This window comes from Argopecten irradians, chromosome 6 (assembly GCF_041381155.1).
Source record: "Argopecten irradians isolate NY chromosome 6, Ai_NY, whole genome shotgun sequence".
In the NCBI taxonomy this organism is placed as follows: domain Eukaryota; kingdom Metazoa; phylum Mollusca; class Bivalvia; order Pectinida; family Pectinidae; genus Argopecten; species Argopecten irradians.
The window spans coordinates 20,979,656-20,992,730 of NC_091139.1; the positions used below are offsets into that span (position 1 = coordinate 20,979,656).

The window sequence follows — 13,075 nt, forward strand, 5'->3', positions numbered from 1 at the left end:
ATTAGGGTTATTACATACTTCTATCTTCTTATCTCATAGGCATGTGACTATATCGCCAGATGTTCATTGTTTACGTTAAGGTTTGAACGTATCATTCAGTATTTCCAGTAAATCATCAAATTGATATAAAGGTGATCTCGAAGTAGCTTTGAAAAAATTAAATGTACAAGCGCGAATGCATTTTAGATAATCTAATACGTTTACGTTTCAACTTTTTACAGTGCTTAAAGTTATATATGCCGTAACTGGGCGATACTTTTGACATGCTATTTTTTCATCATTAATTTATTAAAAACCATAAGGTTTGATGAATAAAGCTGTAAAAACCATTCAAATGGCTTCAGATGACGTATAAACATTAGTTATAAGGAGATATTTTGTACTGAAAATTATTGTTTTTATACCTGAAATATGTTTAAATGAAAACATACCTGCAGAAGTCACTTTATAATTACTAAAAACTTTGAAAAAATGTGTAATGAAATCGTAGACCACAATTTGGCTTCATAGTCTCACCGTACGTACTCATTTCACTTCACTATTGATGTTTATAAATGATTTTTGGCAGCACTGCCAAAAATCATTTTCAGCTCTTGTTTGTACATGTAAAATTATAACCTATGCATTGAAAGCACTGTTATTTTCAAAAAGTTAGTAATTTTTGGTGATGAATAATATATTAAAAGCTCATCTTGATTCGTATGAAAAATACGGCACATATAACTTTAACATCAAGAGTACAGGAGTTATCAATAAGCATTTTTTACATTTATAATAACATTTTTATTTTAATTGTTTGAAATATATGAACATGACAAGGTCAAATGGAGTTCTGAATAAATAAAATTATCAAAGAAACAAATCCGTCTGTTTTCACTCTTTAACTCTTCATAATTATTTCAACAGCAGGATACCAGCGACTGATTAGTTACCGTCTGTATTAAGGCGGCCACAAGAGCCAACCAGACGATTAATTCGGTACTTTATTAGCCTTTAAGGTCCCAAAAATTATAAATGTCCAATTATTTATCTCGTAATTGTTTTCACAAACCTAATACGCTGGTAACGGTTCTCTAGAGGTTTGTATATAACTCCATACTCTCTAAATAGTTATCGTAGTCCTATATTCTACTGTCGTATTGAAGAAACCTCTGGAATGGAACTAATGAACATGAGTTTTGATCTAGGATAAAAATAAAAGTTTGTGAACAAGCAAATTTTTGCAAAGATTGCATAATTTTATTAAATTGTTAATTTTATATGTGTTTTATTATGTTGTATGTCTTGTTATGAAACATGGTAGTGACGTCATACATGTACATGTATATATAAACTGAGAGCCAATGAAAACGCAACACTTTTTAATTGAATATTTTCAATTAAATGTTTTGTTCATATCAAACAAATTCATAATATAAAATTTTGAGCATTTTACCTATGTATACAATAATGATTCGCATGGCTGAACTTGCCCTCGGGCCGTGAAGCGGTCGATTGATGAAAAAGTACCTATCTGCACGTGCACTCGGTATCAATGCGCGCTTGGTCTACCCATTACACGTGTACAGTCTGTTTTCCACATTCAGATTTTGAAAACGCTGTTTAGTTTTGAAAACGGTGCCACAACATACGGATACCCAGCGTCATGAAGTTAGGAATATGTTAACAGGCGGACTTCCGCGGCGTGATATTGCGCGTAGAATGGAATGTTCGCCTTCTACTATTGTGAGACTTCATCAGCGGTACGTTCAAACGGGTTCTCTCAATGATAGACCGCGCCCTGGGAGGCAACGAGTGACATTGGATCGACAGGACCGTTACATCCGGGTCACCCATATCCATGACCGCTTCCAAACTGCCTCCCAAACGGCCAGAACAACGATAGGTATCAATGGAAGACGAATTTCGGTGTCTACTGTCCGCCGACGTTTGCGTAGCGTCGGTTTGAAAGCCTGTAGACCCTTCCGTGGGAACATGTTGACACAACGTCGACGTCAAAATCACATGACGTTGACCCGGAGGCATCGACGTTGGCTCATGCGCCAATGGAGACGCGTACTGTTCACGGATGAATCCCGCTTCCATCTCCGTAATAGTGACGGTAGAATTCGCGTGTGGAGACGACGGGGAGAGCATCACGTCGATTCGTGCGTCCGCGAATGTGACCGTTGGGGTGGTGGCCAGTGTCATGGTGTTGGGAGGGATATCCTGCGACCGCAGGACGCCCCTTGTTATCGTGGACGGTAATGTGACCGCACGGCGTTACATCGACGAAGTCCTACAAATTACCGTTGTACCGTTCTTTCGTAATCATCCCGATGTCGACATTCTACAGCAACACAATGCTAGTGCGCACTCATGCAAGGTTGACCACAGACTTCCTTAATCAACAGAACAATCAAACACTGCCTTGGCCTGCCTTCTCCCCTGACCATAGTCCGATTGAACACTTGCGGAACCAGTTAGGTTAAGCTGTGAAACGACGTCAGCCACAACCGCAAAATCGACGTGAACTTGAAATTGCCCTTCAGGAGGAGTGGAGGAACATTCAGCCAGTTAGAATTCAGCGTCTGGTTCGGTCCATGCCACGTAGGTGTCGTGCTTGTGTGGAGGCAAATGGTGGCCACATCAGATATTGATAGTGTGAAAATGGATTTGGGGGGTAGCGTTGAAACGTTTGTCTCATCCACATTCACGGGCAATCTTTGACTAACTCACTGGTAGGAAACGACTCTCGAAATGTATACCTTTGTAATGAAATAAAGATTTTTTCTGTAAAATTTTTGTTACCATTTCATTATGCATATTATAACAGTGTTGCGTTTTCATCGGCTCTCAGTATATATATAGAGGGAGATCAGTAGGCTCCGACGGGCCATTCCCTGATAAGGGACACTGTACATTCGGCCATATGCGAGAGGTCAAATGTCGTTGGTCAACGCGGGATAAAGTTTGGCCCCTGTTGATCAGCATCAATTGAACCCCACAGAATATTTCCTCTTGAGAACCTATCTTGACGACGCCATATTGATTTTAAGGAAAAGAATTGTCATACTTTTCTTATTGGTAGTTTAAATTCGATTTTAATTACTTCAAACCGAAAGCGAAAGTGTAACACATCTCCACGTGCAGTACAACCTGACAAAAAGATTAATTCCTAATTATCTAACTTGCCTATGAGGTTACAGTTTATATTTTAGCATTGATATTACTGGCCCTTGAGGTTTACAGTTATATATTTTATATATTGTATGATATTACTGGCCCTTGAGGTTAAGGTTTATATTTTTAGTGTTGATATTACTGGCCCTTGAGGTTACAGTTTATATTTTAGTATTGATATTACTGGCCCTTGAGGTTAAGGTTTATATTTTAGTGTTGATATTACTGGCCCTTGAGGTTACAGTTTATATTTTAGTATTGATATTACTGGCCCTTGATGTTAAGGTTTATATTTTATTGTGTGAGTGATAGTTGATATTACTGGCCCTTGACGTTACAGTTTATATTTTAGTATTGATATTACTGACCTTTGTGGTGACAGTTTATATTTAAATTTTTATTTTACTGGCCCTTGAGGTTACAGTTTTTTGAATGACCGTTACTGCAATGGATGTCGGTTCCCCCATAAAAGTTCAATCTGCAATGGGGATCATCCACCTACAATGTGTAATGCTCCAAACATGCAAACGCGATAAAATTATTATGCGCTTGATTCGCAAGTTGTTAACCTTGTGTTTAGATAACGATACTTTGTTTAAAGCAGTTCATATTCCTGGTAATACCAATGTTTTCGTTTACAGATAGAAAAGTTCAGAAACTGACAGCTATTCAACTTCCAACGCAAGTTCACTTCACGCTCTGATCGACCAAAGACACTACCTGTTACGCTAAACAAATTATTGGAAGCCTCCTTATTCCCATAGGTCATATGACAAAATTAGGAAAATCTAAATACTTTTTGTACATCTGTTTTACGGAAATATGTCTCAATACCTTTATCGTATACCATTGTAGCATTATGTGTTTCACATCTACATGAAAAGGGTCTTTCTGCTAGTACATTAACTTCACGCTTGTCAGCCATAGCATATTTCCATAATGTTAATGGATATGACACCAGTGACCCAACCAAAGCTTTTGTGGTAAGAAAGGCAGTAGCAGGTGCAGCACGTTTAGTGCCACAAAAGGATTCACGTCTCCCTATTACAGAGGAAATTCTACAAAAACTGGTTCAATCTTTACAATATGTATACCCATCCTTGTATGAACAAGTTTTGTACGAATCCATTTTCACTTTAGCATTTTATGGCTTGGCTAGGGTTGGGGGAGCTTATAATGACGGCACAAGATAAGTATCACAATGTTCTTCAGGTATCTGATGTTCATGTTGTTTTCCAACATGATAAGCCTGCTAACATGCAGGTCTGTTTCCGTCATTTTAAACACAACAGCAGTCAAAAAGCCCATACAATTACGATGAAACACCATTTCACCTTCCTCTAGATGCCTGGTTCAATCTATGTTGGAATATCTTCCTAAACTAGGACCCAACCAGGCTGTCTGTTCCTTGTACATAACGAAAAACCAATCTTTCGTAAACAATATGACAATGTTGTCAGAAAATGTTTGAAGTTCTGTGAACTGAACAGTACTTTTTATAAGAGTCATAGCTTTCGGATAGGGGGAGGAGGCAACTCTTACAGTCAAACAAGGTATGTCTGATGCACAGATTCGTTTGTTGGGTAGATGGAAGTCTGATACGTTTAAGAAATACATAAGGTCTCAACCACTCACAACTACTATTCCCTGAACTCAGTGCTTGTTATGTACATGTCAATATGATGATTTCACTCTGTGATTGGAACAATTTAACTAGCTATATAGTCAGACATTCTTATAATAGGCAGGCGCATGGTTCTCTGTCAATTATTTTATCAATATGGTGATTTCACTCTGTGACTGACGATTTACCTAGTCAGACTTTCTAATAATAGGCAGGCGCGTGTCCCTGTAAATTATTATTATCGATGTAGTACCTGTAAATTCACTCTGCGTAGAACAATTTACCGAGTCCTACTTTCCAAGAATGGGCAGGTGCGAGGGTTCTTGCCAATTTGGGACTGTGGTGTAGATTTCAGATTTCAGATGTTATTCCACTCTCAGACATACAAGTATGTAACAGGAGGTCACTATACATAATATAAACATGCAATATATTGGGCCCATCGCGCGATAGTGCATTACATTATGTATAAGTGATGTACATGCTCGATCAATAGTTTTTCATTTTTTTTTCAAAAACCTATATATATGTGTCAGAACAGTTATGTTACATAGAGTAAATAGGTCTTTCATTTCGATAACACTATGGTTTCTATAATAGTAACTTGGTATATACATTTATCGTAAACGTTTCACCATTTCATTACTGCATTGAAACAAATAATGATATTCGTTTCCAATATCTACGGTGGCTGATTTATGCCATTTCGTCTTTTCGTCTTTTCGCCCCGAAAAGACGAAAATTAAATATCTTAATTCTCGTCTTTTAGGGCGAAAAGACGAAAATTAACAAATTTAAATTTCGTCTTTTCGCGGCGAAAAGACGAAAAGTCAAACACGAAATGACGAAAGTGAAGCACGCTAATTAGCGCCTTTAATTTTCGTCTTTTCGCCTTCAAAAATCTCGTCTTTTCGTCTTTTTGGCGAAAAGACGAAAATTAACAAACCTTTAATTTCGTCTTTTCGCCCCGAAAAGACGAAAATTAACAAACCTTAATTTTCGTCTTTTCGCCCAGAAAAGACGAAAATTAACAAATCTTAACAAATTACAGATATACTTTGTCATCTTTCATATACGACGGAGATTATAATGTAATTTCTAATGTACAATTATGATGAAGACCATGTCATGTATGTAGTCATAATGTCTTTTCAAATAATATATAGTACATTGTACCTACTGATTGACTGTTATAATTAACTGTATTTGAGCAATTTCTTGGTACAAGTCCTTCCTTTAAACTCAAAGTCTTCACGAGTTGTCTTTCATAAAAATATTTTGTTAACAAGTTGATCCGTGGTTCAAACGCTTTCAAATATTACCCGCCGACAACTTTTTTGTCAAGTTGTGTAGGGGAGGCAACTCCTGTAAGTACTATGTTTAGCATCTTAAGTTCATTATGTCCTAACATATACACGGCAATGTTTTGATAAGCATAATTGCTAAATAGGGCGATTAGAACACAAAAAATAAGATATTAATGAATTTTAGAAAATGTATCAATCACGCTAAAAGATTTGCGGAATGATGAATCTGTTAGTGGCACGTGGCATATGCCACGTGTGAGAAATCTACGTAACTGCTGTAAACATACATGTTGACTTTTTTTAAAATTTATAATCTTATTTATTGATGAAGATACTTGTAATACTATCAATTTAATAAATCGATTGTTATCATAGACTACTTTGATGCTTCCATACTGAACAATTAAGTCAATATAAAGATAAAAAATTTCAAAATGACTTACACTCCGGACCGGAAGACGAAAAGACGAAATTTACGGTTTGTTAATTTTCGTCTTTTCGGGGCGAAAAGACGAGATTTTCGATGGCGAAAAGACGAGAATTAAAGTCGCTAATTAGCGTGTATCACTTTCGTCTTTTCGTGTTTGAGTTTTCGTCTTTTCGTCTTTTCGCCGCGAAAAGACGAAATTTAAATTTGTTAAATTTCATTTTTTTCGGGGCGAAAAGACGAAATTTAAGGTTTCTTAATTTTCGTCTTTTCGGGGCGAAAAGACGAAAAGACGAGATTTTTGAAGGCGAAAAGACGAGAATTAAAGTCGCCAATTAGCGTGTATCACTTTCGTCTTTTCGTGTTTGAGTTTTCGTCTTTTCGGGCGAAAAGAGTTCACCACATTGAAGCCTAGCAGGAACAGGCAATGATAACTTTCAACTGTGTTCTGAAAAATTCAATCCCTTTTGGAAAGAAGTCTTTTATGCATTAAATATATCTTGTAATGAAATACCTTTTGAATGACACACTAATTTTACGCACCCTTGATTGTATAACTTATTTATCAAGGCTGGTAATAACAGTATGTTATACGGAATTCATTGTAGAGACTAATTTTTCATCCACCTCAGGACATCTTTGGAATTAACATGGTAGATATAAAGAGCAAACCTATTTTCAGAAACTTACCTCTGCCTACAGTACTTACAATACATATTGTGCTTATGTTCCCTATTATTTATATAATAATACATCTTTGACACTACATATGTATAAACTTGTATAAGCTTGTATTGTCATGTCTTAGTACTATTCAGTCTTTGAAAGTGGTAATATACTTATCTTGTATGTATGTTATATAATGATGATATCATTTTTATATACAGGTATGCTATCGCACGTGTTAAAGCTTGTATTGTCATGTGTTTGTCAGCTTTAATGACACAACATACTTACCTTATGGAAATTGTCAAACGATATACCATGCATTTTCTTTCTGTTTGTAATGCCGTGTGCTACTGTAAATCAATAAAATATGAATGATAAAAAGAACATTTGCAAATAAAAAGAACATTGTATAATGCAATTTGCTTTTTTCTCTTATCTTTTTGTACAAATAATTGCGAAGAAAACCCAAACAAAACAACAACAACAGAAACACTTTTTCTGGAGATATGGAACAATCTAGCCAGTGAAAGCGTAAGCTAAATGTTTGATACACTTAGATAATCATTATGGATTCAGTCTTAACTTATGTGACGTCCTATTCGGGTTCCGATTATCCTGTGTAAAAGCATTAAATCTTGGAATCTTAGTTAGCCATATTTTCTTAAACGATTATCTAAAAATATATATAGGATTCTATCTAGTCGACCAGGAAATGTATTTTAAACGAACATTTCACCTATTTATGATTGGATTTCATTTCATAGCATCTAAAATGCTTCCCTTGAATAAAAAAATGATAATTTATCTACTTCAGAATCAGTAATTGAAATTGTTGAGACACGTGAATCGTGTGAGTGCTTAAATCGTTAGATATCATATCCTGATGGTGAATATATTCATACAGAACCGGAATAATTAATACTTTAAACCGTCATCTCTGATACAGATGGAATAATTAGCACTTCAAACCGCTTTCTCTGCAACAACTGTCCTGCATATCAACATTAAACAACGTGCAGATACATGTTACCACATTCTATGATCATTGGTCATTCGGAAAAGACAAAGATCGAGAGGTAAGTAAAATCTTGTATTTGGCAATGAAAATATGCTGCCTCTTAGTACATAGGCTATTATAGAGATATATTTTGAATGCTTTGCCCGTAGATATGTATATCATATGTACCGATAATTTTAACCAGTAATACATTACATGCGGCCATTTTCGATTTTAAATCGAAGTTTTTGTTTAACACTACCGTTTTATATACAGTAACTGGCCATAATACGGTACGCAAGTGGAAATTTTGATATGTATTATTACATGTCATTTTACAGATTTTTAATTGTTATTCCTAACGTCAATTTGCATTCAATCGTAAAATGATTCCATGCCGACTAAGAACTTGTTTTAAATTCTATATAATTATCTAAAATATTGTCCGTGTCATATTTATCTAGAAATCGATCTTTGTTGTAGACATGCATTTTATGACGTCATTTTATTATTGACAAAGAAAAAAATAGCAACGTCATCAAACGTTGTTTGGATATAATCGCTCACCACTCAGACATATTGCAACGGAAGAACATTTTTATTATTTCAAAAGACGCGCTGGGTAAATAACTTTTAGGTCTTTAAAGTTTTTACGCTTCTTATTAATTTCTGGGAAAAGGTTTTAAAAATTACCAAGAATCTACAGTAAAAAAAAAGAGTAAATAACTTGCGTACTGTAGTATGGCCACTGACTGTAACTTTATATCTCACTATGGATATCTCAGGTGTAGATATGTAGAGTCAGAAAAAATGTTTAAACGTTCTTTTAGCTAATATTCGTGGTCTACAGGTAATCCCACAGTCTACGCAGTGATCTCTCATACACAGCTAATTGGATATTTGTGTATGTGGAGATTTCCATAAGCCAGATTGTTAGTTTAAGCGATGTTATGATATAAGCTTCATTTTTACTTTTAATGACCAACCTCTGATGAGACGAATGCGTATTTTTTCGTCGCACTTTTAAGCAGATCCTATTCCAGATAAAAATGTTTTACTGTAGATATAGTCCGAATAATGCCGCCGTTCTAATGTCTTTTTATCTGGACTTATATAACAAACGACCGAATAATTCGAACTAATACTAATCTAGTTCGCATTTGGAAAACACTGTACTATTTATCAACCTAAATTTGACCTAGGTGAATATGACTCTGTCTCATTAAACCTACTTCTGACTTCGACAATTCAGTAGTGAAATTTGTTAACACTATTCTGTCGCACGTTATCGTGATTATATTATCTATTGGTGAATCTATTATAATATAAAGCAAAGTAATGTGGCGAATAGTCTGACTTTGTCATCACATGCATTAATTTATCTTGATTTAGATCTGTGACCAGTTAAAGTTACCTGTATACAGGGTCTCAGTGTGCTACTGTGGATGATACTGATGACCCAGCTTTTAAACAACTAGTCGAGGTAGGTACCAATGTTGCAAAAATTTAAAGAATCCAAGTATATAGCTATACAATATTTAATTTCCTACAGCAATGATTATTTGAGAAGACCTTTTGGTGTCGACTGCCACAACATGCAGTCATTCTTATTTTGCTATTCTGTATATGCCTTTAAGGATAGTTTTTTTTGTGACGTCCTCTGTTGGTGAGCGTAACGTCATACTTTTCATAGAAAACGACGTGAGTTTCAATCGCAAAATATTGACGTCATAATGAGATACCTACCCACAAGGGAGATAACTCTATAATGTACACATACGGTACAGTGATCTATAAGGCCGTTTTTCATAAAAAAAAAAATGAACTAATTTGCAGTTATTTTCATATTTATATATCTGGATTCTAGCTTAAGTCTGTTTCAAGATGAACTATGAGAGATTCCAGAACCAAGCCTGCCTCGCGAGGACGCCTACTCCGCTTAGACAAATGGGTAGTATTTAAAGCTCCTGGGTATCAGATGCTATATACCGCTGATTTATGTTGCTACTAGTCACCTGATTTAATTTATAGATATTGATGGAGGTATTACTTCAAAATTTGTAAGACAAAAAAGGATGCTTTCCAAAGGCTGGATATATATCTGATAAATTAGATATTTATTTCGAGGAATACATTCACTATACAGTGTTGTTTATTTCTTTCCCGACAATTGTAAAAGTTTGTCCTCAAACATCAGTACTTATTGTCTTAACGTACATGTATTGCTTATATTTCAGCCTTGATGATGATAAAGAGACCAAACGTCATCAGCATGGGAGGAGGTCTACCAGATCCATCAGCTATTCCGTTTATTGAGGCAACTGTTAAACTGAGGTATGAAAATACTTTATTGTGTTAGTCATTTGTCATTTTATTCCTATATATAGCAACAAATAATTTGTGCTTTTTGGAGAGAGTGACTGAAAGAAAATGAACATTATTCACCAACCGGTCGATACATCTAAGGTTTCGGCAGTTGACGCTATAATTAAAGAAGTAATTCCAAATGCAACAGCCAAAGTTCTTTAATAAATAATAATAGTTTTAATAACACAACGTTTGTTTTACTAGTAGTGCGTATTTTTTTTTTTCTTTGAAAAATGAATAAAATTTCAAATAAAGATTGAGAAATTCCCCTATCGTATCCAAGGTAAAGACCGCCATTTTAGTTCTTTCTTTGCCTGCATTCCACCGCGCTCACCCACCCCTACATTGAGCACATGAATATACACATCAAACTTAATATAAATAATGCACTTATATGAAAACGTTTCATTGAGGACATTTAAATACAAAAAGATATTTGAAAGATGATACTTCGTTAGTGTTTATCTCACTTGTATGTTTTTAACTTACGTTATGAGTTTAGAATTCACTTGAAACACATCAAAAATTTCCGTTTACCTTTTAAATAACATAAGTGTATATTTTTCCCAGTTAACAATTTTTGGCGCCGTTTCCGTACTGACAAATAATTCCCATAATAATGCCGTTACATTGCCTACATTCTGTGTGTCAATATTATTGTTTAGAGACGGCTCTGAACTGCACATCGACCCAGCTGATATGGCGTTATCTATGCAGTATTCTCATAGCGAAGGGTAAGATTCTTACAATATATGTAGGGGTCAAGGAAATAATATCAACATGATTTTCCAGATGATACGGGATTCCATCCCATATTTGTCTTCTTTCATTGTCCCGTTTTACTGTTTGTATCCTATTATGTAATCGTGTTTGTTTTGTATGTCTTGATAAAGGGGCAGATCGCCTTGAAAATGTGACAATTTTTTTGTCCACACGGAATTACTTCTTTGTCCCATATCTTTTTATTTCTTATATAAGTTTATCATATATATATGTATCTATATACATTCGATGAAAAATATCCTGACGCTGATCAACAAAAGATTGTATAAGCTGTATTCTCAACTTTGTTATGTACACTCAATTGGTATTTGGTTTTATTACTGCAAACAGTTATCCAGCACTCCGACAATGGCTCAAGGAACTACAAAAAAGGATACACAATCCCCCGGGAATGGCAAACCCAACTCACCCTAGTGGGACTGAGGTCATCGTTATCAACGGCAGTCAGGATGCTTTGTTTAAGGTAAATATTAAATGTAATTAGGTAAAAACGGTATAAAGCTAGTATATTAATAATCCGAAATAAAAGGCCAAAATAAATTCAAAGTAAAATCAAAATCGTTAAACGGCAGTCAGTATTCTTTATTTACGGCAAATATTGATAGGCAGTCATTATGCTTTGTGTAAAGTAAATATTGAACGGCAGACAGGATTCTTTTTAAGGCAAATTTTAATCGGCAGTCAATATGCTTTATTAAAGTTAATATTGAACGGCAGTAAGGATGCTTTGCTTTAGGTAAATATTGAATGGCTGTCAGAATGCTTTGTTTAAGGTAAGTTTTGAACGGCAGGAGGATTCTTTGTTTACGGTAGATATTAAACGGCAGTCAGGTTGTTTTTAAGGTAATGTTGAACGGCAGTCAGGATGCTTTGTTTAATGTAAATATTGAACGGCAGTAAGGATACTTTCCTTAAGGTAAATATTGAACGGCTGTCAGGATGCTTTGTTTAAGGTAAATATTGAACGACAGTCAGGATGCTTTGTTTAAGGTAAATATTGAACGACAGTCAGGATGCTTTGTTTCAGGTAAAAAATTGAACGGCAGTAGGATTCTTTGTTTAAGGTAGATATTGAATGGCAGTCAGGTTGTTTTATAAGGTAATATTGAACGGCATCAGGATACTTTGTTTACGGTAAATATTGAACGGCTGTCAGGATGTTTTGTTTAAGGTAAATATTGCTGATATAAATAAAGTTCCATCAACAGGTGATGTAATAACGTATCCCCTGTGTGAAGTAAGCGTGAAGCGCGAAATCGTGGGTACCCAATATCAGCATGCTGTCGAAAATATCTCATAGCAGTGAAACCCACCTAGTTGTCATATTTTTTTCATGCAACGGTCCAACATGACCTGAAAATTATATTTCATTAAGTAAGACCGTTGCAAAATAAGCGTAGTATTTAATTCGTGAACTGTTATTGACGCAAACAATAAATAACGCTCAAAATAAAAGCTTTTCATTAAAGATACATGCTATCTATTAAAGAAAAATGTTTGTTAAAGATAAATGTTGTTTATTAAAGATAAATGCTGTTTATTAAAGATAAAGGCTGTTTATTAAAGATGAATGCTGTTTATTAAAGATAAAGGTTGTTTATTAAAGATAAAGGCTGTTTATTAAAGATAAAGGTTGTTTATTAAAGATAAATGCTGTTTATTAAAGATAAAGGCTGTTTATTAAAGATAAAGGCTGTGTTTATTAAAGATAAATGCTGTTTATTAAAGATAAAGGCTGT

The 13,075-nt window shown here is 34.9% G+C and overlaps 1 protein-coding gene across 1 annotated transcript; it reads left to right on the forward strand.

The window, feature by feature from the left end:
• Window positions 1-8,138: 8,138 nt before the first annotated feature.
• On the forward strand, window positions 8,139-11,850 carry LOC138326308 (kynurenine/alpha-aminoadipate aminotransferase, mitochondrial-like). The gene is made up of 6 exons (XM_069272425.1): window positions 8,139-8,265; window positions 9,579-9,669; window positions 10,054-10,137; window positions 10,424-10,520; window positions 11,219-11,287; window positions 11,667-11,850. The coding sequence occupies exons 3-6, from the start codon at window positions 10,071-10,073 to the stop codon at window positions 11,818-11,820; spliced, it is 387 nt and encodes a 128-aa protein (XP_069128526.1). The 5' UTR covers window positions 8,139-8,265; window positions 9,579-9,669; window positions 10,054-10,070; the 3' UTR covers window positions 11,821-11,850.
• Window positions 11,851-13,075: the final 1,225 nt, after the last annotated feature.